The 27,585-nt window shown below is 53.5% G+C and overlaps 1 protein-coding gene and 1 long non-coding RNA gene across 2 annotated transcripts in view; one reads left to right on the top strand and one right to left on the bottom strand.

The window, feature by feature from the left end:
- Positions 1-27,585, bottom strand: part of LOC125132435 (collagen alpha-1(I) chain-like) — a 210,619-nt gene that overhangs the window by 130,543 nt on the left and 52,491 nt on the right. Inside the window, exon 3 of the mRNA XM_047789665.1 lies at positions 9,609-9,651. Within this exon, the coding sequence (XP_047645621.1) occupies positions 9,609-9,651 (43 nt within the window). The remainder of the gene's footprint in view (positions 1-9,608; positions 9,652-27,585) is intronic.
- LOC125132559 (uncharacterized) lies at positions 19,677-24,191 on the top strand. Its single transcript, XR_007136275.1, has 4 exons — positions 19,677-20,138; positions 21,230-21,345; positions 23,695-23,772; positions 24,114-24,191. It is a non-coding gene; the product is annotated as an uncharacterized LOC125132559 (long non-coding RNA).

The raw sequence follows: 27,585 nt of genomic DNA, 5'->3' as shown, positions 1-27,585 counted from the left end.
GAGTCACTGTGCCTGCAAGTCCACACAAGGCATGCACGGAGGCAGAGGGGATCCATTTATCCTACACAGATGGGTCTCTCTATGGTTTCATTTTCACATTTGAACAAATATTTTTAGTCCAGCAGTTGAGTTTCAGGGGACAGAAAAGCCTCCAGCAGGAAAGGTCGTTGACATTTATACTTCCGCTGGGAAACAGAGGCAGGGGGTGCCTCAGAGGAGTGCCCCCCAGGACCACACAGATCGCCGGAGCTGAGGAGGGGCCCCGAGGGCTGGCTCCCAGGCTCACGGTTTAGTTTAACCACTTTTTGTACCCTCGATTCTGCATTCCCTTGGGAACGCCGTCCCAGTGCTAACTGGTGGATGGAGACAAACTGTCAGTTGTGAAGTGTTTCGTGTTTTCAAGGTCAAGCTCTCCCCGCCCCACCCCAAGAATAAGAGAGTGAGAGAGAAGAGAAATAAGCATATGAAATCTGTTACCAAATCGGACGATCAGGATACAAAGTCGATATAATTAACAGTGTTAAGTGGCCCGTCAGGAGTGGTGGTGGGCGGGGGATAAGAGGCAGAATGAAGGCGAAAACGAGAGAGTCTTGGGAAGATAGCATCTCTTCTTCCCGTGGGAAGTGACCAGTCCAGGTAACGCCGGGGAGGGTGTTGGCATGGGAGGTGCAGGACAGTGGCACAGGGGAGGGGAGCACCACCTACAGACTTTAATTCCTGTCTCTATTTATTTATTTAATTATTTTTGTCTTTTTTAGGGCCACACCTGTGGTCTATGGAGGTTCCCAGGCTAAGGGTCTAATCGGAGCTGTAGCCACTGGCCTACACCACAGCCACAGCAATGCCAGATCTGAGCCACGTCTGTGACCTACACCACAGCTCACAGCAACGCCGGATCCGTAACCCACTGAGTGAGGCCATGGATCGAACCTGCAACCTCATGGATGCTAGTCGGGTTCGTTAACCACTGAGCCACTATGGAAACTCCAGACACAGACTTTCAGAGTTAAAAATGCTTGGGGGTCCCACAGGCAAACAAACAGGGATTTTGCGACTTCTTCTGAGCCAAAGAATGTGGTGCAAGTGCCCCCAAGTGCCCCTGTAATTTCTGAGGCTGGGTCTTCAGCTGTCGAAAGCTTCTGCCTTCACAGCTGGCGGGCTCCCTGCTGGGAGCCATTCAGAGTGGTAAGAGGCCCAGCCACTTTCCAGAAGGAAAACCACGCTATTTCCCCACGTTACTAAAAAGCTCAGCAAGAGAAAGGAATCTCCCGCGTGTGTCAGTCAGGACAGGCCAGCCGTGCCATGTGACAAGTAGTCCTGCATGACGGAGACTTGTTTCTCATTCACATGGGGTCTGTGGAGGGTCCTGTCCTGCGAGTGGGGCGCCTCCAAGAGTTTTTGACTTGGTCACCTCATCACAAAGACTCCGTGATCACTGAGGTGGGGGAAGGGACAGCTGGGGACTCGTGGGCCACCTTTCCACACCATCCCTGGCTCTGCCCAAATGTAGAGGGCTGGGGCGTGAGGGGCAGACGGAGGGTCTGGCGAGCCCTCCTGTCTCTGAGGTCTTTCGGGCACAGGCTTTTCTGAGCCCTCAGGCAACCGCCAGCGTGCGTTTGCCGGCAGAGGACAAAATGAGCTGTAATGGAAACAAACCTCAGAGAAGCCCGAGCCTGCCTGAAGGCTTTCTGAGCGTGCCTGTGTGCGTGCATGCGTGCTCTTAGTTTTCTCTTGCTAACAGCTAGTAGAGGATTAGCTCTGGCTAAAATTATCTGTGCTTTGTGTGGTATGTGAGAAGCAACCCTAAGATGCTGGCCCAGCCACCCACGAGAGCCCATGTGCGCGATCTCCCCGTGGAGAGCAGAGACAGATTGACTGGAGGGCTGTTTAAATGGGCAGAGCCAACACAGTATTTTCTAGGCATTATCGTCTCTCTAAATCACGGACTTATTTCTCTAGCACAGGAAGGAGAGATTTGTCCCAGGGTCCCCCACCCCACCGTGGGAGTGGCTTCCTCACAACCTCATCCAAGAAACCCCGAGCCCACACGGGGGCTCACAAACGGGTCCCATTTCATGTGCCCACCAGGTGGTAGTTCCTGGCACCATGTGCTGAGACCCCGGGTAGACCTGGCGGGAAACAGTGCCGTGATGGACGAGTCAGGTCTGCCACGGAGAGGATGAGGGGAGAGTAGCCGCGCACCTGAAAAATCTATATTCTAAGACGCCCACATCCCCACTTTTTAACATCTCTGAAATCAGGGTGCCTTGTCCAACTGATGGCACCTTACAAATTATTCTCCAAGGGATGTCTGTGGTTCACACAATAAAGCTGCCTGGCACAATTCATAAAATAGATAACATTTGGTATTCGCCATGTTTGTGTGGTTTGTTTGTTTGTTTGTTTAGAGGGTTGCTGTTAGGATTTAATGGGCTTAAATTCAGAAGGCCTGGACCTGGGAGGGCTCAGTGGGGTTAGCTTCTGCTCTGTCTCTCCTTCCCTCTTTCTCTCACCCCTTTTCCCTTGCATCTCTGAGGATTTATCCTGCCAGACCCATGGGTCCTGCCCCTTGTACCCAGCCAGCCCCGTCTGTGGATGGCACATACCCACATACCCACACCCTGGATGGCTCCACGGCGGCCCCTCCACTCCCTCCGCATCGCTCCTCTCTGTTCCAGCTCCACCATCACTGGAAAATTCCTTTCGTGTTTTTAAGTTCAAGTCTCTGGGCCCTGAGTGCATCAAATAACCTTTGGGGGAATTTTTGAGGTTAGAGATTGCTGGCCAGTTTGCGAAGTCTTTTTCCGATGGGTTGTGCTAACCCCTGATCGAGTCAACTATGACAGGGTGAGGAGGTGGGTGGGTAGAGGGTATGGGATCCCGAGGAAGCCAGTTCAACCTGGGTCTCCACCTATACCCACACCTGTGCCCACACCTGTGTCTGTGTACAACTTCCTTCCTCCCTCCCCTCCTTGAACCATGTCATCTTGCTATAGGTTTGTTTATTCCCTCTTGTCCTCCGTCCCCCCTCCTCGTGTACTGTACCAACGACCGTTGTTCTCTCTTCAAGGTGAACAGTATTGTTTGTTGCATGGAGCTAAAGAGCTTGTCTTCCTGGTGGTGACGGCTCCATCTGATAGTGAGTAATTAGCTACGTGACTTGGAGCCTCAGTTTACATAAGAGTATGCTAAACGGTAGTTGCACTAAGATAGTACCATATATACGCACGCACCCCTTCGAGGCTGCTGTGATCATTGAGGGGAGGGGCGCGTGCTCTTAGAACGAGCTCCTTAGACAGCAGGTGCTCACCCTGCACAGAGGAGGTGGCACAGAAGAATCCGTCCCCCCAGCGCCGTCTCTCAAGGTGTGCTGTGCTCCTTGCATGTGGATCCTCAGACGACGTAAGTTGTATCTGGCTGCGTATCTCATTCTATTACTCGCTTCACTTAGCACATTTCATTCCTCTACATGAACTATTATAAATTTCTCCTGGTTTTCACTATTTTCCACAAAGATCCTTCTTGATGGTTTCATCTCTTTCTTGCCTTTATCACTGAACGATTTAACAATTCCATGGAGCTCCCGTTGTGGCTCAGTGGAAACGAATGTGACTGGTAAACATGAGGATGCGGGTTCGATCCCGGGCCTCGCTCAGCGGGTTAAGGATCCAACGTGGCCATGAGCTGTGGTGTAGGTCGCAGATGCGGCTTGGATCCCACGTTGCTATGGCTCTGTCGTAGGCCGGTGGCTACAGCTCCGATTCAACCCCTAGCCTGGGAACCTCCGTATGCCATGGGTGTGGCCCTAAAAAAAGCCAAAAAAAAAAAAAAGAAAGAAACAATTTAACAATTCCACATTATTTACCATCTAGGTTGTTCCCAGTGTTTTGCTACAAAATAATGCCTCCGGTTTGTGTCCGTACACATATCCCGTGTGTAATCTCCGGCTTTTCCTTTGATGGCATCCCTGGAGGTGGGCTGGCTGGGCTAAAGGATGCACACATCATGACAGGCTATGCACGGCCCCTTGCCCTCCGGGCTGGTGACTGATTTACCCTCAGTCCAATAGAAGATGGACCTGAAGCCCAATGGAAGATGCCCGTTTCCTTTTTCCCCTGCACCGAGCCCCAGATGTGCGCTTTCCCTGCAAAATAGAACCTCTCTGGCCCTGGGGCCCTTACGGCCACTGCAGTCCCCCAAGAGCAGGGTGCATCTAATCCGAAAGGCAAAGCGCAGCGTCAGAGAAGAGGAAAGTGCCTGGAAGGAGAGACCGCCTCGCTCTCTCTCGGCAGGCGGCAGGAGAACAACGCAGGAGGGAAAAGCGATGGTCGGTCCCTGACGTCACCGAACGTCGGGGTGAGCGCAGAACGAGAGCTGGTGATGGCGGGAGCGGGCGGGCGGCTCCGCTGCTGTTCCTGGAAGCGAGCTGCCTCCTGGTTACATATTATGTTCATTTTGATTGTAAGTACGGGTTTGCCTTCCCTAATGGCAGGGTTGAGTAATGATGTGGTGAGGGAGGCATGTGTTACCCAGGAGGATCTGGGCTGCAGATTCCCGATTCAGATGGAATGCTGGGCTGTTTGATTTTTGTCTCCCATCACTGGATTGTATTTGTTGAGCTGGAAATGTGGGGAGGTGAACTCTCTCTGATTTTCCCTTTGTTTTTAATTTGGGAATGCGGCTAGAGAACAGACAGTGGCTCACATTCCCAGGGGCTAAGGATCCCTTGACGATGGCTGAGCTGGAACTGGCTGTGGGGTTTTGCAAGGGAGAGGCAGCGTGTCCGGGGTAGCTGGCCTGAGATGAACGGGGCAAGTTCAGAGGATGGATAATGGCGGCTCTGAATGTAAGCTAAGGAGCTGGACCTTCCCCGTGGACCTCTTTGCAGGGGTTGGGAGCAGAAAGCCGTCAGCTGCCAGTAACTCATTCGAGACTAACAGAAGGTAACCCTGGGAGGTGGCTTTCCTTGCAGGTCAAGTAGCTGAGCTTCGTCGATGCTCGGACGTGGCATCTTGGAGATTTCCTTAGTGGAGATGCTCGTGATTTCCAGCACAGCCTTCTCTGAACCACGAGGTGCCCAGGCTTGAGCCCCCGCGGCACCCACTATGCAGACACAAAAGCCCATTATGGGCACCGCAGGCAACTGCGCAGGTTCAGATCTTTAATCTGAAAAGAAGACTCTTCTGATCTGACATGTGTGTGATGATGAACAGATGTGCTAGAATGAAGGCCGATGTAGGTACGTCTCCTCTGACAGTTACCGCCAACCCACCAACATCCCTGCCTTCCCCATCACAGGACAAGGGAGCTAGAGGCCTGGCATCTTGGAGAAACCACCAGACGCTGCAGCCTTCCTGTGTCAGGAAACCACTGCACCGGCATTTAGGGGTCGTCAGGGTTACTGGCTCTGGTGGCTGCCATGGGATGCTTGTATGGAATGAGCTTCTGGGACAATTGCAGGGTCACCAGCAGTGGTAAAGTAAATGGGTAGATAAGGAGGGGGCCAATTTTAAAAAGAAAGCCACATCCGAGCATCTGGATTCAATTTGATGAAGAGCTGGCAGTGGAAGGACTCAGATTCCACCTAGTTCGGATTCCTCGTAGGACAGATGAGGAAACTACAGCCTAGAAACATTAAGGTCATGCAGCAAGTTGGCCGGAGCACCATTCAATCAATCTACCAATCCACCCACCCATCCATCCATCCATCATCCACCCATCAATCAATCAATCAGAGATATGAACGAAACACTTCTGACATGCCAGGCACTGTGCTAGGTGCTGAGAATGGGGTCCCAACAAGCAGATATGCTCCCCATCCTCAGGGAGTTTATAGGTCAGCTGAGGAGACAGATTACAGCAAATCACATACTTAATTTCAGCTGGGATCAAAAGCATGCAGAAAAATTCAGAGTGCTAAGAGAGAGTCCCTACCTGAGGAGGTAATCTTTAAACTGTAACCTCAAGGATGAATAGGGCCAGCCAACCAAAGGAAGGGTGAAGGTAGAGGGGAGCATTTCTAGCAGAAGAACAGCTCTGACAAGGGGAAGAGCATGGAAGCCTAGAGGTGCTGGGGAGGCTGGCAGTGTGAGGACCCAGACTTGCAACTCCAGGCTTGCCCATGTCTCCTGGGCTCTGCACATCACATTCCATGACTTGCACCTTATGAGTCAGGCTCTCCTTCAACTCTCATCTTTGGAGAGAGCTTGGTGGTGAAATTACGTAGTGGATTTACTCTAAAAAAAAGGTTCACTCTAGACTAGACTGGGTTTTAGGGGTTGGGGGAGGTTTATAAGTGATCAAATGCCAACTAATGTTGCATACATAACAAAGAAATGAATCATCTCACAAAATAAGAAGTCTGGGTTCAGCAGTTCATGATGGAATGAGTTTCCCAGTGATACACAGCATCTCTGGCATTCTTCTGACATTTCTAACAGAGTATCAGGGTGGCAGGGGTTTTCTTAAGCATCAGATCCTCATAGGACTTTCCCCAAAAGCAGGTAGAGGGACAAAGGACCTCTCTCCTCTTGCTAAGGAGGAAACTTCTTATCCGGGAGTCTTATAGCCTACTTTCTCTTGTGGCTCATTGGCCCAAACTGGGTCATACACTCACTGCTAGCTGTAAGGGGCGGGGAAAGTGATTATCTGGGGAGGAGAGGAAGAGGGATTTGAATGTGGCTGTGTGTCACATAACCTCTAGCTACAGGTTAGTAAACCCACCAAAAGGAAGGAGTCCTCTTTCCACTCACAATTCACACTACCAAGATGTTTCTGTAGTTCATATTTGTTAGTATTTCAACGCATGATATGGTACAGAAAACACATTTAACAGAATTCAATACTCAGCCAATAAGAACTAGAAAGGAATTTCCTCAATCCAGTAAAGAAAAAACATATGGTCATGTTAGGAAAAAAAAAAAAAAAGAAAGAAAAAAAAAAGAACTCCAATCCCTCCAATCCCTACCTCATGCCATATACAAAGATCAATTTTAAATTTACCAAAAATCTAAATGCAGGAGCTACAACTATAAAACTTCTAAAAGAATACTTAAGAAAGATATCTTCGTAAACTTGGGGCAGGCAAAGGTTTCTTAGACATGATAGAAAATGTAGACATTAAAAAACTGATAACATTAAAACTTAAAAACACTTGCTCTTTAAAAAAGTACTATTAAAGATGAAAGACGAAGCATCAGACTGCAAGCAATACAGAATCTAGACTCACCTGTTCTCTTTAGAAATGAAGACTATGGACAGTTCAGCCCTTGGGTGTGGAAGGTGAGACCTGTTACCACCATCCGTCATTATCATCAATACAGGAGGGGATGTTCTGAACTGATCATCAATAAAGGAGGGGACGCCCTGAACTGAGCATCAGTGAAGGAGGGGACGCCCTGAACTGAGCATCTTCTCTGTGATGGGTACAAGACCACCTGCTTTGGATACAGTCTCTAACCTACACCTCTGGCCAGGGCTGTAGAATAGAGAACAGTTCCCTGGTCACAGATGATCAAACTGGGTCTGTGAAATCACACACCTGCGGGTAGATGGCATCTGTGGTGCCCCTTCTTCCCTCTTTCCTATATCTGTTCACCTTCCCCGTAACTGTGAAGAGCTCTCCCTCTATGGACAAGTGCAGCTGAATGGATGCCCCCTTTGTTCCCGGTGTGGTCAGCCTAGATCAGCCCCAGGTGCCCAGACATGTGAGCAAACCCACCCAAGATCAGCAGAGCTGCCTGGCTGACCCCCAGGTCACTGCAGATACATAAGCAACACATAACACTTATTTTTATCATCCCGGGGTTTTGTGGTTGGCATTGTGAGAACCCAGTCTCTACGTCAAGAGATGACTGATACAATCAGTAAGTGCTGAAGTCAACATTCACGCTCAAGTCTGTAAGACGCCACCATCCTTGTCCCTCCCACCCGGACACTGTTTTCACTGTGGACCCCGTAATGAATCACATTCCCGACAAAGCCTAGGATTTAACATTTTGGAGAACAGAGGAAGGGATACTGCGCAAGTGGGCTTTATCTTTTGTGGTTTCCGAGGGAGTGGGAGGGATACGATTTGGAGAGCTGGTGGGAGTCAGGGTCATGGGGTTGGAGTCTGGCCAGTTACTGCCCCCCATTTGCTCCTCATCCTTCTTGGTCCACCAGAGCCACATGCCCGGCAAAAGCCTCTCATTGGCCTCTAGCACCGTAGGAAAGAGCCCCGACAGGAATGCTGACTCTCACCCCAGCAGCTAAGGTGCATCAGGCATCTACTTAGCCCTACATAAATCATCCCATTTAATCCTCCCAACCAACCAAGCAGCCCTAGTATTCCCATTGTACACATGAGAAAACGGAGGACCCATCGCAATGTCCTCACTCTTGGCTTCCAGAAGAACTGCAAACTAAAGAGTGCTAACTCACCACTTAGAATCTGAGCAAGTTATTGTTAGAATTGCCCAGAACAAAGACATCCATTAGTTACTCATTCAACAAACCGACTTTATGCAATCATTATTTAGGGGGCTGAGGGATGAAGTATTTAAGCCTCAAAATGCAGAAAACACAAGCGGATGGCACGAAGAGGAGAAAGACTCCAGAGCACAAAGGCAGCAGGAAGTTTCAACACTCCTCTTCCAACAATGGATAAAACAAGCCAACACCATGGATCGCAACAGGTGTAGGAGACCTGGACGCCGTAAACCAGCCCGACCTGAGCAATGTTGACAGGACACGCTACCCAAGGACAGCACAAACACATGCTTTCCTGGGCTCATGGAGCATCAGCCAAGGTGAGCCAGCCACCGCCTAGACCACTGTGGCTCACAGCCTGTGTCTGCACAGGCTGTGATCTGTGCATGGTTTTTATATTTTTAGAAGGCTGCCAAAACCCAAACTAAACAAAACAATAAAGAATATGCAACTGAGACACGCCTTGGTTTGCACCCCCTAAAATGTTTGCTATCTGGCCCTTCACACAAAGTCCTTCCCTCCTGGCTGTTCTAGGTCATAAAACAAGGTTCAGTACATTTCACACGAGATCGGGTGTGTTCAGGATGGTATGGCCGCAGTCTCAATACATCTCCAAAGGCTGAAATCATACAAAGCATATTCTTTGGCCACAGTGAAACTAAACTAGCAATTATTAACACGAAAGGATATGAAAAAATCCGAAATATCTGGAAATAAAACAAAGACATCAGTGGCACAGAACAGAGGACCCAGCAGCGGGTACACACATCACGTGGGGATGTACGTATCTTTCCCACGTGGCGACGAAGGGATTTCAATACATTGTGAAAAGGACCAACCCCTCCACAAACGGCGTCGAGGCAGCTGGCAAAAGCGCAAAAGCCAAAAACTTAAACCACAGAACTATTAGGAATAAACTTAGAAGACTTTGAAAATCGAGAGCACTTGCTTAAAAATGTAAATGCAAAAGCAAACCACGTCAAAAGTCCGTGAAACAATCAGCACCATAAACAAAGCGAACACCCAAGAAACCAACTGGGAAAAAGCAACACTTGCAAAATATAAGACACAGAAACGACTAATATCCAAAACATTCAACTCACTCTTAAAAATCAGATTGAAAAAGATAACGCACTCACCTACAGGACGTGGAAGCAGAAACGTTCCAAGCGGAGGCAGCGCCTGAAAGCAGAGCAGAAACGCTAGATGTGAAAAGGTGCCAAGTGCATCGTGGGACAGAACAAAGCCATTAAAATACCAGGATATTGCTCTCTGTCCACGCACCAGGCCCAAAGCAAGGACTGGCCGTGGCCAGCACTGGGAAGAGGACGAGGAGTCAGCTTGTTGGTCCACAAACTGACACAATGTCTGCAAAGCGAAGGACCCATAAACCTGACAAGCCAGACATGGCACTTTTAGAAATCAGTGCGGGGAAGAAAGAGCCTCACGTGCAACGGGCACCGAGGTGGCCCTTAGCAATGAGGTCAGGGAGGTCACAAGGTAAGGGAACAAAATGGCCAGGCTCCTTGCCTGTGTCAGGCTGCCCCCCATGCTGCTCCTCCTTTGCAAACCCCAGAGGGTGGGTGCTTGCATTCCAAGTTGTGACAGAGCTTGCAAACCGCACGGAATGGGAAACCTTCATCTCCTAGCATTTTGGGGACCTCTGAGGGGTGTGGGAAGATGACGAGGGGGGGGGGGGAATCTGCCAGGGGAAGGTGGAGGAGGCAGCAGTCAGGGGAGAATTGGTGGGGGGACAAGGGACAACCCCTTCCTGGTCCGGAGCCTCGGAGGGTGCCTGGGGAAAGGCCTCCCAAGAGCAGAGTCGTAGGCAAACGTGGATTTCTTCCCACAACAGAGCTGCCTGAAGCCCTCAGAATCCTGCGTCCAGAGTCCCAAAAGGGGTCGGCTAAACCCTGGGTCATGAAGCACGGACGAGTGGGGGGCCCGTTTAGAGAGCTGCAACCACGGTATTAATTTTCTCAAAGCGTCAAAATATGAAACAGACTGGACCGCAGGCTTCTCACACATGATGACTGTGCAGCCCTGGGGCGGGGCCCTACATTCTGTGTTTCCAACTCAGGGGATGCTGATGCTGCTGGCCCAGGAAACACACCCTGAGAAGCAAAGGCTGAGATGTTGAGCTGGATGGCAACAGACAAAACCCAGCAGCGCAGGGCCTCTCGTAAGATGACGTCTCGTTTTGCGAACATTTATTTCGGGTGCGTGTGGGTGAGTGTGTTGGGATGCACGACAGCCTGGCACCCAAGAAAGTGAAGAAGACCCAACTGGAATGAACAGGAGGACTTGAGTCAAAAAACAAACGCACTCAGGTGGATTTGGGCTATGGATCATTCTGACTCTATTTTAAACATGAAAATGTCCCTGCGAGGGACATACTTCTTATCTAGTCCCGCGTTGCTTCCATTACGCAAATTTGAACGTGTGCCATTTCCTGTGGCGCAGGCTTACACAGAGGGGTGAGAAGGGCATATCTATTTTGGAGTCTGATTTCAAAACCTCCCAATATCACCGAAATCAGCTGGCACGACAGAGCGCTTGGGAGTTTCTTTCATAGAAACGGCCAAGAGCGTCTATCAATGAAGCACACACAGCCGGGCGGAAGAGCCCGCCAATGGCCGCTCCATCAACCTTGGCAGATGTGTACATTACGCTTTGATCTCCAAGGATGCTGTATTTAGATGACACAATGCGCTTTGGGTTATCTTTCGCGAAGGTAGAAGGGACGTAAGCAGATACCTACTTTTGCAAAAGATAAAATTAGCACCTCTTTGCTAGAAGATAAACATTTTCGGCAGGAAAGCTCTGATTAAAGTACAAAGCAGCCAGGGGTATAGGCTGCACCCCTTTGAGTGAAATTCCTATTTATAATAAAAGGAAATAGCACTGCTATGACATAAGGGCACGAGGAGCCGCCACTCCCGCCGTAAAGGCGGGGCTTGGCTACTGCAGCCATCACGTGGGGCACCAGCAGGGCCCACAGTGGGGGTCGGGGCAGAGAGGGGGGGCTCTGTGCAGAACCCTCACCCAGAGCAAGGGCGCTGCTGGTCCTGGTGTCTTCTGTGCCCACGTTCCAAGCTGCTGTGAGCCGTGTGTGGTATGCTCGCTGCCCAGCGGACCTGGCCCTCCCGCCCACACCCACGGGTGGCCGCCCAGCTGCTCATGCTGGTGCGGGGCTGGGTCTGCCCAGAGGGGGCACCGTCTGGAGAGATCTTACAAAGCGCTGGGTAGACCAGCTCTGGAAGCCCTGTCTGTTCTCCCAGACGCTCTGTGCCGCTTGTCACCAGGGCCTTTGGTCCACAGGACCCCTGCCCCTGCACCCTGTTCCCTCCCACGCATGCCTCATCCAGAGCAGGTGACAGGGCTGTGCACTGGACAACCCCCGGGCCCGCTCTCAGCTGGGAAGAGGCCAGGAGGGCACAAGGTGGCAGCAAGTAGCGGGATGAGCGGGGAGGACGTGAAGAGGCACCTGTGTGTGCAGCGGCTCAGGGACAAGGCACAGACAGGGCCACCTTCCAGGCTGGCTGTGAGGGAGAGAGACGGCCGGTGGGCGCAAAGCCAACACCCCACAACCAGAGCCCTAGACGGACGATTCCTGGCTGTTACTGAACCATAACTATTAACACCCCCTTGCTCTCAGAAAAAGTCCAGGCCTGAACAATCAGTGAGGCCCCCACTCTGGGGGGGCGGGGGGGTGAAGGAAGAGGGCGACACAAGATGCGGAAGGTCACTCCGGCTCGCAGGGCAATGGGCAGCCGCCCACCAGGTGACCGCCCCAGGGGAACGGGCCATCGGACATGTGGGGACGCCTGGACACACACACCGACTGCAGGAGACTCCGTGTGGCACTAAGGTCTATGGGTCCCCCGGGGGGGGTTGTGGTCCGTGGCGTCTTAGCTCAGTCCTGTGCCAGCGTGGGTCCCCGAGCCTGTCCTGCGGTTGCTCCCTCCGTTCTGGATGCATGATTGGAGCAGACATCCTCCGTCCTGGGCAGCACCCCCGACTAGTCGGGGTTGGGGGGGAGCAGGGGGAGGAGCAGGTCAGAGAGGATGAGGCAGGGCTGCGGTGCCCAGCTTGTGCCAGCCATCCTGGTGGCCGCTGTGCTGCTCGTTTCACTTACTCCTGTCCAAGTGACCCCAAGTAAGCGCCGCCTGGGGGAGGGGCTGCCTCCCCCTCGGGATCCTCCCTCCTCCCCGGGGTCTGGGCTGGCCGTCCGCCCCCCGCCCCCCAGGACCTGTGTTCACAGGTTGTTTCTCCGTTTTGGCCACAATGGACTTGGGGCCACAGGGTCTCCTGACACAGACTCAGCGCGCAGCTGAAAGTGGCCCCAAACCTGTAAGATGCAAACGTCCATCTGCCTCCTCCATGCCAATTATGAGAGTGAACGGCGCCCCAGGGTCCCCCTGCGCTGGGGCACGGCTGCCCCTTCACAGTGGGTGCGGATCTGGCCTGGGCCACTCTTTCCGCCGTGGACAGTCCTCCTTCTGTCCCCTCCCCAGCCGCCTTTCCCTTTCCTGAAGCTCCTCGTCCACCCGGGTTTGGGGAAGGGGCCGGCAGGTGTTCACTCGCATGGATCGCTTCCTCTGCCTTTCCCTTCCTCTGCGGAGGGCGTTTCACGTATCACATCCTACTGCTGAGGGCGACATTTTGGGGAGAAGAGGCAGAGGCAGGCGAGGCTGTCCAGGGGCCTGTGATAACTTGGGGACCACCTGGCCACCCTTCTCTGAGGAGCCCTGAGGTGTCTGCCTTCGGCTCCCTGGGCCACCCAGCCCCTGTCACTGTAGCTGCTTCCCGAGGGAGCGTTTCCCAGATGCCTCCCCACATCTAATGGGTCCCTTTCCTCTCCTTCCGATGATACACGCCGCCCTGGAGCATCTGGCGGGTTATGACAAGCAGTGTCCGAACCCCTTCGCTTTTCTTTGAAACCAGTGTCCTTTCTTCTCGGCATCCCTACCATCCCCTGCAAGCTATTTCCCGAGGCGAGCTATGCCCGGCTCACCTGGAAAAACAGGCCCTTCTCTGGCCCCCTCCTCCACAAAATCAATACATGGGTTGTTTTTTTGTTTTTGTTTTTCATTTACGAAGATGGATTTGACATCCGATACATGGAAGAAAAGACAGGGACGGTGCAGTGCAACTTCCACTTGACGTTCAGAACTGATTTTATCTTCTGTCCCTTGTCTGCAAGCCCTGTCCAGGCTCTGGCGTGATCCATCCTGGCTCTTTCATGGGTCCGCCTCACTTAAAACGTCTGCGATCTCAAATGCTTAGAAGAAAGAGTCTCTCGAAGTCCTCAGGCATCACCCGATCAATTTCAACACCCAGTGCAGCCCAGAACAGATGGGGACAGGTCCTGAGAAGAACACAGGGCCGACCCCGTGCCTGCATGAAAGCCGACGTCAATGCAGTGCAAAGTCACAAAAAGGATGCAAGGAAATCCAGCCCAGAACTAACTAAAGGCTACGGTTATACTTTACGAGAAGCATAGTCAATGTGATTGGCTTCCCTGGGGCATCTTCTGCTAACGCGCCTCTGATTTTTTTTTCCTAATGTTTTGTCATATTTCCCTGTTTTCCCCTCTATTGGCTTGTTGGTCCTTTTCTTATTAATCTGTAGTTCTGTGTTCCTACATTTTTTAAACCATTTTGTTTGTTGCATAGGGTTATCTTTCTCGCTTTTAATTTCCTTTTTTTTCCCCTTGATGTTTAACTTACATCTAGGAAAGTACAGAGAGTGAACAAATCTTAAAAAAATTTTTTTCTTGGTTGTGCCTGCAACAGGAGGAAGTTCCTGGGGCAGGGATTGAACCTGACCCACAGCAGTGACCATGTGGAATCCTTAACTGCTAGGCCACCAGGGAACTCCCACAGATCTTGAATTTATGGCTTGATGGGTTTGCATGTGGTGCTGAAATATTTCCAGCACCCATCTGCCCTCCCACCCCGTCCCAAGCCCTGCCCCTTCTCCGCTTAAACTCTGCCCAGAGGTGGCTCTATTCTGACTTCTATCCTCAGTGCATTTGGAAAAACATCCAACCCCTCGATCCTGTTCTTGATCTGGACACCGCAGTTGACGGGGATCTGTTAGGGCTGCCCGGTGGGCAATTAATCAGGGTCCGAACCCTGCCTTGTGAACTTCTAGGACCCCCAAGAGTGGGGCTCACTTGAATGCACCCCATTTCCCAGCCTGTCTAGATAGGCACCATCTTTGGGTCAGGGCAGCCTCTGACCTCTCCCCATCTCCTGCTCACCCAGCTCAGCCCACTCCCCACCCCGACCCCTGCTGTGGCTGAGCCAGAAGGCCAACATCAGACCCTGCCTGACCATTCGTGACCCTGCAGTGCAACAGGAGGGTGGACAAGGTGCCTGAGGAATGTACCTCGAGACCTCTGCCTGTGTGTCATCCTTGAATAAACGACAGACTCTGCAGGCGAGAAGCTCTGGGTCCCAAGCCCAGCTCTGCTGCTGCACCACGTCAGGAAAGGTCCGTGATGGCAGGTGGCAGGTCCGCGATGGGCACCCCAGCTCCCTCCTGGCAGACGTCACTAATCCACCCTCCTCGCTCTCCTACCCAGCCCCAGGGAGACTGCGTCTGGACCAGCCGTCCTCAGCGCCGGCCGCATATCGCAGCGCTTGGGAGCTTTGCAAACATCCTGATCCCCACCTACCCCCGCTCCCCTGCCGCTGCCCCCCATCCTGACTTCATTAGCCTAGGGTGCATTCGAGGCACTGGGGTCTTTTAAACCCTCTCCTGTGATTCCAAGTGCGGTCCAAGTTGAGAACTGCTGCTCCAAACCAAGGAGCTGCCTCCACCAAGCAGGTCATTCTGCTCTAAACCTGGCTGCTCTGAGCGGTTCACGGACTAGCAACCTGGGCATCCCTGAGCGCTGGTTCATGACAGGCAAACTCAGCCCCCACCCAGATCTGCTGGCCTGAACCTGCGCTTCAGCCAGAGCCCCCTTCCCTCCCTCCCCCCCACCTCCCCGGGCTCATGTGCTCAGGTGTCACACAGGAGGGGCCTGAACAACTGGGTCCCCAGGTCCTTGCAGCCGGGACATCTGTGGCTCGGCTCCACCCACCTCCCTCCACTGCTCAGCATGTGGGTTTCGGAGATGAGGCCCTTCCGGGACTGCCTCATATTTGATGTGACAACCTGTGTTTCTCTTTTCACTCTCTCTCTTTTTTCCATGTCCTTCATTGGCAGAAATGTTTTCCCCAGAGTCTCTGTAAATAAACCTCTCAACGCTAAAGCTATGGTCCTCCAGAGAACCTGTGACAATTAAAAAAAAAAAAAGTCCTTTCCCACAAAGTCCACTTGCAAGGACACGTCTGAGGTTCAGCAGGTCCTTTGAGGCGAGGAGGGCCCGGGGGCATTGCCACAGGATGGGGCGGGGGGGTGGGGGAGGCGGCTGCAGGGGTACACCTGCTTCACACCCCCTCGGGGGCCTCTTAAGTGCCGTGGAAAGCTATCAAACGTCACCCATGGCGGACGGCTTGGGACTCTGTTTCATGACTATGATGGCTCTCTCCGAAAGAAATCGTAAAAAATGAAATCGGTCAAAAGCTTTTGGACAACAGGTTTCTATGACAGAGACACGGGCGAAACACAAACGTGAAACAGGGCACGTGCCCACCAACAGCGGGACCGTGGGCCCCTTGAGAATACTGTCCCCACGCGTCAGAGCCACGCAGAGGCGCAGAGCCGAGGGGCGCCAACGGTGGCTTCTACGATAGAAGCGACGAGAACACAGAGAGAACTCCACAGAAGGAGCGAGCCAGATCCACGACACCCATGAGAGGCGTCTGTCACAGCAAGGAAGAAGCAACCATCCACCATCCTACCGCTCTACCCACTCGATTTTTCTTTCCAAGTTTTTTGTACTTGCCCAGCGGTGCCCTCGTTGTAACCGCGCGTGCGGGTCCTTTAAGAATCTCCCAGCGCTTTGGAGGACAGCGTGGTGCTGTTAAAGCGCTTTCTCCGAGGCGGGAGATTTTCGGTGGTATTGAAAGGCAGAAGGTAGGAAGAAAACTCAGGTGTCATCGTTTACAGACGGGGAAATGGGTCCAGAGTTCCTAGCCTATCTGCCCAGCGCAGAAAAGGGGCAGGACACCCCGCAAGCCAAGTGCAGGGTCCCCAGCAGCAGACCTTCCCCCACACGTGGCCGCGCCAAGCTCTGCGTCTGGCGCTTTCTCCCGGCCCTGCTCACACGGGGACAGCAGCCCATTTTTAAAAAGCGAATTACCACTCTCCATACACTCAGGTTGTTCCGTCTGAGTTAAAAATCAGCACTTTGCCCGTCTCTGCTGCCCTCGAATGAAAAGGGAGATTGGGACCCAGAGAGGGCAAGCCATGTGCCTGACCAAGCACAGTTCGCTGGAGACAGAAGTGGGGTTAGAACCGGCTTTCCTGGACGCCCAAGCCCCTGACCCCCGTGTTGCCTCGTGGGCCGTCAGGAAGCCCCCGGCCTCCAGCAGAGCCAGCTTCGGGATATGAGGTGTCTGTGCCCCCGTGGCTCTCTGTGTGCCCATTAACACAGCTGAGGGCTTGAGGGGTAGGGCCCGCTGCAGTCTGAAGAGAGTGGAAAGGAGGGGTGTCCCCAGGGTTTGTTATCCCAGCATTTGCGACAGAAACCAGAGAGCAGCGGGGGGCCGGGAGAGCCTGCTGGGCGGGCGGGAAGCTGTGGGGTCTCCGCTCTGTCCCGTGATGACATGTCACGTGACTCCCACAGTGAGGCCTGGGGCCTCCGCAGGGTCCCTCTGGGGGCTGTGTCCACCCTGCCTGTGCCCCAGGGCACCCGCTGCCGGCCAGCACTGCCGTGGGACGGACCCTGGTCACCTGGCTGAGGTCTGGCTGCTGGGGGGGACCACAGTGGCTGCCCGCCGACAGCTCTGCTATCCTGGTATTTGAGAATGAGGCCCACGTTCTCAGACGGGCCCCCGAGCCCAGCCCTGCAGCCCTGAAGCCACCCAGCCAGACACCGGGCTGGGGGCCGAGGCCCCTGGCACAGCACCAGCGATGGCGTGGTGCTTTCCCTGTCCTGTTTGGTGCAATCCTGAAACAGCTCCAGCTCCACGAGGTGGGGGACCCTTCATATGCCCACTTTACAGCTGAGCAAACGGAGGCTCCGGCTGGTGACATCACACACCCAGGTGGCAAGCTCGGGTCTGACCTGCGCTGTCACTGCTGAGGGTGGACCCCGATGTCGCAGCACGGAGCCTGCAACCTGGGCTCTGCTGGCGGATGGCCTGGCGGCGGCTCCTGGTCCTGCCACGTGTCACCGTCTTCTCTTCCTCACGTCACTGTGTGGGCAAGACGGTCACTGTGCAGGTCCCTGAGAAGATGGGAGACGAGACAAGGTCAAGCTGTCCTTCCAGGCAGCAGGTGGCTGCAGATGCCTCTGGCCCCACACACTTCACTTCAAGCATTCCCACTGTCTTCAGAGGCTCCTCCGCGTCCCTGCCTGGAGCAGGCATTCTCTCTGGCAATCATCGTGTAACCAGCACAAAAGCAGTGTATGAACTCCGGCCATGGACCTGGGCCGGGGGAGCCCTTCACGAGCTGATATTAGAGGGTGACACTGGCGCAGGACATCAGGTGATGCTCGGGGACCCTCTCCTTTTAAAAAGGAGAGGAGGGGTTCCAGCCGTGGCTCAGCAGTTAACAAACCCCACCAGCATCCATGAGGACGCGGGTTCGATCCCTGGCCTCGCTCCATGGGTGAAGGATCCGGTGTTGCCGTGAGCGGTGGTGGAGGCCGCAGACACGGCTCCGATCTGGCGTGGCTGTGGCTGTGGTGTAGACTGGTGGCTACGGCGCCGCTTCGACCCCTAGCCTGGCAACCTCCATATGCCGTGGGTGCGGCCCTAAAAGAAAAAGAAAAAGAAGACAAACATACAGAGGAAAGGAAGATGGCTTCCACTGGGGCTGAAGAAACTTCCTGACAAAGAGGAGGAAGACGCTCAATAGAAAGTTATTTTTAAAAACGGTTTGCTTTGGGGCTGTAACATTCAAGGTGTGACTTAAGAACAAAAGAAATGGAGCCGCAGCTGGCGGCGTTTCAGTGGGTGTCGGGGCCCCGCAGGGCCTGAGGAGCAGGGGTTTTGCGTTTGTCTGCATAACCACCTTTGGTTGTTGTGGCCCCTTCGTCCCACCCCCCGGGGGGGGGGGGCACAGGCTGGGAGCTCAGAGTGTCCGGATGACAGTTCCTGCTCCCACCCCAAGGGCTTTTCTCACTGGCTCGCAGTCACACCCCTCCGTAAGTCAAAGCAACGGGAGGGGATGAAGGGACAGAGGCGAGCGGGTGCGGGACAGACAGACACCTCCTGGCCCTGCTAATTGGACGGCTCTTCTCATCCCGGTCAGCTTCTGCGCTTTGTCTGAGCGGACGAGATAAGAGGGATGCTGGGGTTTCCTAACAAGCCGCCTGGCACGGCCACACGGTCACTTCGAAGGGACCAGCCTCCACAGGAATCCTTGTCTGTTTGGCAGGAGAATCTCCACCCCCCCACCCCCGCCCCGGCAACACGGGGCATGAGGTCCCGAGGAAGGCTGGGGGCGCTTGCAGCCCCCTGAAATCTGGCTGAGGAGGCCGCCGAGAGTGGGGCTGCCTCAGCTCCTTTGCCGGGAAAGAGTGTCTCCTTCCAGCTGCTGCCCTGTGTGCTCATCAGAACGAGGAAAGCGCCGGCCGGCCGGCCGGTCACCTCCGAAGCCACAGCTGCCCTCGCAGCACAAAAGATGCGTCCGTGATCCAGGGCCAGGGACTCATTTTAGTGCAGGCTTGGAAATTATCAAAATCCAATCAAGCCACATACATTGTGTCCTTCTTTGTGTCTTTTCATCAGAAAGACTTGAAAAAAACAAAACCAAAAACAAATGAGGATGTCTGAGCACTTAGGGTTTTTTTTAATGTAGAGAAAGAATACCAAAAAGCAGCACGTCCACGAATTTGAAAATTCAAGCAAGAAAATGCCTACTTAAAAATGTTAAAGCCCCCAGATAACAGTCCAAACCAAACCGAACCTGTACCATTGATAACGGGTCCCCTCCATCCGAATATAAAAACGATTACATGTCGTATTGACATTCGGGTGAAATCTTTCCCTTATAAGGGGTCTGACATAAATAGTTTTTATTATGTAACTCTAAATGGAAGAAATACACACATTTCTTAAAGGTCCCAGCTGCTATTGTTATCATCTGAGACATAAAATTGGAATCCCAACTTCCAATATCAAATTTTAGCACAAACCCTATAAAATGTATCTTGTCAGAATGTGTCAGAACCGCTAAGCTCTTTGCAGCTGAACAGGCTGCAGCTGGTGCTTCGTCCTTAAGGCTGAGCATCAACTCTGTGTGTCCTCGGGGGCTGAGGCAGTAATTTGGTCGTTTTCCCCCTGCCGCTGGGCTGGCCCGGGAAGCCGCGGGGTTAGAGGCGCTTCGTCCCCGAGGCTGGTCTGGGTGACACGAGCCTGCGGGGCCGAGCCCGAGGCCTGGAGATAGGACCCGCCAGCAAATATGCAAGGAATGTTTTTCTTCGGATTCTACCGAGGCGCACGGGCCATGGGGATCCTGTCTGCGGTGACAGCCCTAACATTTGCCAGAGCCCTGGACGCTGCTGCAGAAATGGCATTGCCCACCCGGAAAGTGAGAAGGTAACGTTTATTTTTGTATTTTTTTCTCTCTCTCCCGTATACAGACTGTAGAAAGACCACCAAGCGTGGGCCATTTTTTTTTTTCCACCATGATGTACAATTCACATTTGTTAATCAAAAAAAAAAGTGCCCGGGTCATCCACCACCTAGACTTTTTTTTTTCCCCTCTTCTTCTTAAACAGGAAACGGGTTTCAGATGTTTATATGTTAAAAAGTAAGGCTACTAATCTGTTTAGCCATTTACCAGACTCTGGCTACGTTTTAACGTTCAGACCTCATAGAATGACATTCACTTTTATCCCTCTTGTTTAGAATTAAAAAAAAAAAAAAGTTCAATAGTCACCTGCTTTTGGCAGGGGGGTGCAATTCCAGTGGCGTTGAAAATAAATCAGTCTGGACGTTTAGTGAAACTGGGCTCCACGCAGTGACGGGACCATGGAGCGTGTTTGCGAATTCACTCCAGCAACTTGTTAAAAGGGACCGTGAATGCACGTATTTTCATGGGTCTGTCTCCACAGCGGGTGTGCGGGGAGGCGTCTCACTCGGACGCAGAATAGTGATTCCCAGCACACACCGCGAAGAAGCAACAGCACACGCAAGGCTTTCAAATACTGGATCGTTTTCTCTGGATCAGGGGGCTATTTTTTCCGCAGTCCTCCATGTGAGGCTGTGAGCCGTCTCAGGGAACAACTGTTTTCCAAGGGGGTTCGTGGTCATTTGAGAGGACTCCAACCTGAGGCTTGGAAATCAAGGGTTTTGTTTTATTGCTGCAAGTTTTTTCCTCACCCCAGGGCTGGTAATTTAAACAGTCGTGGCTCGTGAAAACATCTGCCGGTTTGGTGGGGCAAAATCAGTGAGCTCTTTCTACGGTGGGGACGTTTACATGTTTATAATCCGGGAGAAGGGAGTACACACAGGGGAGGTTTCCATGCTTTTTTTAAGTGAATTTGTTAGTTCTTCAAATCACGGGCTGAAAAGAATACCTTAGCCGAACGCGTAGATGCGGAAGGAATCGGGGCACTTGCTAAACCCAGATCCGACGCCTCCACTCATCGCCCGCCCGCGTGTGACCAAATGCTTTGTGTCTGCAGATCGTGTAAGGAGGCCAAAGGATGGTTTTCCGAGGCATTTCGTCAAGGGGAGAGAAACGGCTGCTTGGAAATGAGCTCTTAGAGTCAGCCCGGCACTCTCAGGAGCAGTACCAGAGGTATTTGCACAAATGAAAACACAAAGACTCCTTCTCAACTGCCCTGCCGTCATCCTCGCCTCTCTCCCACATAAATGTGGTCCCCCCTTTGGCAAAAATACATGTATTTTCTTTTTTATCAGAGTTATCAAAGATGGCTAGAGACAGGATGGGTACAAGCATAAAATGGGCTGTGCAATAAATGTCCACACTCTTTTAAAATCGGGGTGGGATGGGTGTGATAAGACAAAATTTAAAATATGTGCTTTTGACCAAAAAAAGAAAAACCCACCTTGATTTTGGGGGCATGTTTTACTTCGGCGTTTGGAGGAGACACGCCTACCTGGCCGGGGTGTTAGGGACACTCGGGGCCAACCCAGGTCGGAACAGTGACCCCAGCACCTGCACCTGGAAACGTGGGCAGAAATAACTAACAGAAGGTGCTTCTCATGTCAAGGAAGCGTCTGCGAAGCGGCCCCTCCTGACACGAGCCCGCGGCAGAGGCCGGTCCGTGCGGGACGAATCTGCACTGACCTCCCGGCCGCTCCCCGACATGTGCCTGTGGTACCCGAGCCCCGGCTGCTCAGACAGCCGCGGGAAGCCCGGCTCAGTGTCTCCGCAGTGACCGAAAGGCCGGAGTGGCCGACAGGGGACCTGAGAGGGACAAGAGGTGCGCCCAGCGGCCGTTTTCCCCCCTTTCCGGGCAGGGTGGGGATGCGGGGCTCAGAGCGTCCACCGACCGCCCCTGCGTGGGAACCACCAGACATGAACCACTTTGGACCAGTACTTAAAAAAAAAAAAAAAAAAAATATATATATATATCTTTGTCCCCAGACTGTTAGGAACAGAAAAACCGCCAAAGTCTGCAAGTCCAGGGTAATCACCGTGTCAGCTCTGAGCTGAGATGTTTCCCAAACGAACACCTGGGCAGCGTAAATCACCCCGGAGGTAAACACTTCAGGCCTCGCGGGCCAGGCGGGGCGCACCCTCCCGCCGGCCGGTCCATAAACCAGGCACTGGCCCCTCGGGCAAGACCCCTCCCGGCCTGCGCGCACACCCCCGCACAGAGGTCATCCAGATCCTCGGCGGAGGCGCTGGCTCCCTCCCCACGGCCACGGACCCGGGGCTGCTCTGGTCCGGGGGAGGCTGTCAGGTTTATGTCCTTATGAATGGCTTTACGACACCCAGTGAGGGGGACCCGGGCTCCCGGCTTCAAGGTGACTCCTTTCAAAGGCGGCTTGCAAGGATGAAGCCTGCGCAAGCTTTGTGCTTCCATATCATGCGAGTGAGAACGTCACGACAGGGAGAGTGACAACCCAAAGATTGACACGAGACGTCCCCCACGATCCGGGGGAATCGGGGTGGCGCCCCCTCCGTGAAAACAGAGCAGATGAAGATATTAAACTCTCTCCCCACTGTCTTAAAATCCCTGACTTTAAGACAGGGATTTAAATCACCGGATGACCATTTGGGGTGCGATGGCTATAAAACTCCCCGGTCAGGACAGCAGATGACGGCAGAGCACAGCCCCTAAAGATCACCAGCTTGAGAATTTCTTTACATTCTGACGCTCTAACTTAAAAAAAAAAAAAATCCTCCTTATAATTATCGGGCCAGGAGGAGTCTTTTAAATAATATCCCCTGTCTTCAGCCAGACGGACGAGCAAATGTAAACATTATAAAAGCAGCCTTCAGTACAGGCTTTTTATGGCTCGGGTCCTGTCCACCCGCAGCACGAATTAGAGCCACAGAGAGAACCTGAGAGGAGTTATCCTGCCTCCAGGATCAACCTCGCACCAAAGAAAAATAACCCAGAGAAATGATCCTGCCGCCCAAAACGAAGCCAGGATCAAATGGTTGGTGATCAGAGCAAATGTTTAAATTGGAGAAGTCAGATCAGGCATTATTAAATAGAGCTTGTTTAATATGTCTCGGACAGAAAATGCCTTTTGAAGAGCGCTGTAAACCTGATATTAGGCATCAGGCTGGGTGCGCGAGCCGTGATTTAATCCGAGTGCAAGGGCAGCGGTGTGCACAGAACACAAAGTAGGATGTCCTTCCTTCACCAAGCATGGTTTTCTCCACGTATAAAATGAAAGCAGAAAGGTTTTTAGTGGCTCCCGAAGACCGTTAATGCACGATAATAAATAGGAGATGACTGACCCATGTTTCAATGTTTATTCGGCAGATGAAGCTCAGCTTGGCCACCCCGGTGTCACGGGTGACGACTGAGGGGCCGAGGGCTCCCCGGGAGTGGCGGTGTTTTCCCACCGCAGTGCAGTGGGGCAGCAGCTGACCCGTGCTCCCCCCAAACCTAAAACCACTCGCTAATGAGTTTTACAATATTTACATTTTCCATTTTATTTATAGGACACCAGATGTCTACATGCAGAAGAAAAAAATCATTTGGAGTAGAAAAGCCCACCGCTTCCCCACACCCGATGCGTGGTAGGTATTTTTCACCCCAAAGCCAGGCATGTACGTGTCCGCCCCCTCGGACCTGCGGTCTGCGCTCTCCTCGGGCCATCTGTCCCCGTGGCGGCCGGCACGTCTTTATTTCTGGGCCACATTTTCTCCTCCTGTGAAAAGGGAGGGGGCTGGTAATGCCGAGACGTGTCCCCACAGTGAGGCCCTGGGCACCGCTCGGGGACCACCCTGTCGCTTGCAGAGAACCTTACAGGATGGAGGGGCTGAGACTCAGCTCTGAGCAGACCTGAGAGCGGGTTCAGTGCCTTGGGGCCACAGCGTGAGCTCAGGGCTGCAGTCCTGAGATGCCTTTCTTCCCGCAGCCTTAACCTACTCGAGACTGTGTGTCACCTACATGGGAAAAGAATCACGTGTTTCCATGTGTGTGTATAACTGACTCACTTTGCTGTACACCTGAAACTAACACATTGTAAGCCAACTCCACTCCACAAAAGAAAAAGAAAGTGGTCTTAGACGATCCAGCCCACAGCAGGAGCAATCGAAAGATGCTTCAAAAACACAGGTTGGTGTTTTTATTCACTGTATTGTTTTCATTGTCAATTGACTCGGCGCCCAGACCGCACAGGGAACCACCACCAAGGGCCCCGTCTGATTTATCTCCCGAAAGCCTCCCGCAGACCCCTCCAGAAACCTCATTTCCCGGGGCCCGGCTGGGACTTTCTCGCCCCTTTCCCAGCACAGACAGATGAGCGGGCTGCTTTCAGACACCAGCGCGACCCCCTCCAGGGACGCCGCACCAACCACACACAACGGCACGGGCAGCAAATGTCAGAGCCCACCTGATGGGGCGGCGCTGCCAGGGGCTCCCCGGGGCACCCCATCACCTCCTTTCCTTCTGGGGGGGTTTCATCATCCCCCTTTCTTAGCAGACCCCCAAATACCCAGCATCCAGCCCAGGGGGATGTTGGCCCAGCAGGACGGCACTGAACTCCCCGGGTCCCGGTCCAGCCGGGAAGGAGAGCAGAGCGGAACTCGCCTCGGGAGGGAGGCTCTCAGGGTGGCCTGAAACCTGGGGTGGGGGGGAGGCGGGCGGGCGGTGGCCGCCTGTGCTCACGCACACCAGCGGGGGCTTCCAGGCAATGTGGGAGCAGCGCTGCTTTAGAAAAGCCTCACAGGGAGAGCGGCTGGGAAGCCTGGCCCTCATTCCCTCTGTGGCTGCAGCAACCTTACACCTCTGGAGCATCAAAGCCTGCACCGAAGGCCAGGAAGGGGGCGGTGTGGCAGGGCGGGATGTGTGGCCCGCCAGGGATGCGGGAAGAGGATGGAGAGGCAGGGGGAGGGGTGACAGATGGACGGGGGGAGGGGGGAGGCAGAGAGGGCGGGAGCTGAGGAGGGAAGATAAGGGCGAGGGGGAGGCTGGGGGAGGTGGCAGGGGTCTTGCACCATTTGGCTCACTTCTGCTGGAGAGTCCTCGTCTCCCACTGTTCCCATCCCAAGCCCATCCTCTCCCCCCCCCCAGCCCCCGGCCAGTGCTTGCCACCCCTGAGTGTCCCTCCTGGTTCCCTCGGGCTCTGACAGCACAGAGGCCCCAGAGACCAGGAGGATGTAAGGCAGGGCGTGGAATCAGCTTTGGTGCTTTTTACCTGCTCCCAGGTAGGAGGGTGCAGTCAGAGACTCAGGGCCCCTTAACTTCTAGATGCAAACTTTTTGTGTGAGTTTTCAGTGCACAGACTGGAGGCTTCAGGGGTTTGGTTGGTTTTGACACGCACACGTCTGGGCGGCAGGCTCACTGCAGTGCAGGGACCACAGCATCCAGAAGCAAGAGTGGTCTCACCACCAGACACCCTGGGTGAGGTGTCCGGCTGGGTCTTGGTGAAACAAGGACACACCGAGTGTGGGGCATATCTCCTAGACGCCCAAGCTGCCAGGCCCCCTGTGGAGGTCGCTCTGAAGGGAAGCGAAGGAGCCCCCCGCCCCTTAACCTATCCCTCAACCCCCGCATTGGGCATCTCTGTCCAAACAGAGAACACAGCTGCACAGAAGAGCTTCCCACCCGAGACCCTGACGCCCACCGGGATCCCTCTTGTCAGGGTGCAGCTTGCTTTCTTGGTAAATGTACTGCGACCAAACAAAGGCAGCAATTTAAAATCTTCTGAAAAAAAGCTCAAAAAAAATTTTTTTGACTGTGCTTGTTGCATGTGGAAGTCCCCTGGCCAGGGGTCAAATCTGAGCCACAGCAGGGACACAGTGACAACACTGGATCCTTAACACACCGCGATGCAAGCGCGTTCCAAAAAAGCTCAACTCCGGATGGCTCGAAACCTACATCCCACGTCCTTGTCTAAGTGAGCCGGATGTGCCTTTGGTCCCTCCCTTCCTTGTACGTTGCAAGCCTTATTAACGAGAGTTAACATAAATAAAGTTTCTAGAAACCCAGGTTCTGACTGGGGAAGCTCGCATGGCTTGATTCATTTCACCGTGGCAATGACCCTACAGGGCAGGTGTTACTTTTCTGCCCATTTTACAGATGGGGAAAGTGAGGCACACAGCCCAGATGTGACCCCATCTGTAGAGGCTCTGCCAGTCGGACCCGAGAGGCGAGGCTGGCGGTGCTGAACGGCAAGATGCGACTCTGCTGCTGAGGAGACTTTCTGAGATGCGGCCCCTCCAGCTCTGCCGGCCTCTGCAAGTGGCCTTCCTGTCCTGCTTCCCTCTCCCTAGGCGGGAGTGTCCGTGGGTATTGCTGCCCACTCCCTCCTCCACCCCTTCCAGGGCCCAGCCCTGGGCTTCTGACCTGGGATGAGCTGGGCTCTGCTGGTTCTCAGGGAAGAGCAGGGCCTTTTCTTGAAATGCCAAGCTGCTCTTTGCTGGGACAAACACTGGAGCTGAGACGAAAGGCAAGCGGGGCAGGCTTGGGAAAGCAGCAGGACCCCTGGTGGGAACAGGGACCCTCTGGGGTGGGAAGGACTCTCAACTCTGGCTTCTCTACAAGGCGGTGGGAAGACATGTCACCCCCCACCCCCTCGACCCCTTCAGCAGAGACCTGATGGCGTCTGCGGAGACAGGGGCAGTGGTTTCTGCAGAGCCGAGCTCCCAGCAGCCCTGGGGTCCAGCGGCCCTGTCCCCCTCCCCAACTCCTCTGAGCCTTACCAACCTGCCAATCTCAGCTCTGGGAGGATTACAGGAGGCAAAGCTCCCTGCGCCTAAAGACCGGCCCAGAGCCTTCCAGAACCTTCCACAGAATCATCACAATGAAAAGCAAAGAGCACGAGTGGGGCTCTCACCCATAAACATCCTCACGCCAACCAGAGCAGGAGGCACCACTGTGAACCCATTGTTCAGAGGCAAAGACCGAGGCATGGAAGGGTCCTGAAATTTAAACACAGGGCACACCTGGAGCTTTCAACAGCCTGAGATTTGAACCCTGGCTGCCAGCCTGAAGGGCCATTAACCATCAGCTTGTGCCGTCTCTCCAGGCGCTCAAGAGATGGGAGCGATGGTTATTACAAGGTTTTGGTCAAAGGTAATTGTTTTATTTCAAAGACACTTTTGAGGTCACTGCAGAGTCACAAGCAATTTTAAGGAATCCCGCGGAGGGATCCCTGTACTTTCCTCCAGCTTATCCTAATGGGACACCTGGCACAGCTATAGAACAATGTCACCCCCAGAAAAGGACACGGATGCAGCCCACCCATGGCACTCATGCGAAACGGCAAAAAGCAACGTGATGGGCTGCACGGAACACAGACCGTGTCTGGCCAACCTGTGCCCTCCGCCCTCCGCCTCTCACCCTCGTCCCTTTCTGCCTTCTGCTCAGCACTACCTGACACTGTA

The sequence above is a fragment of the Phacochoerus africanus genome, chromosome 8 (assembly GCF_016906955.1).
Source record: "Phacochoerus africanus isolate WHEZ1 chromosome 8, ROS_Pafr_v1, whole genome shotgun sequence".
Lineage (NCBI taxonomy): Eukaryota > Metazoa > Chordata > Mammalia > Artiodactyla > Suidae > Phacochoerus > Phacochoerus africanus.
Note: the sequence above shows the minus strand (reverse complement) of the source record. Positions and strands in the feature narration are given on the sequence as shown.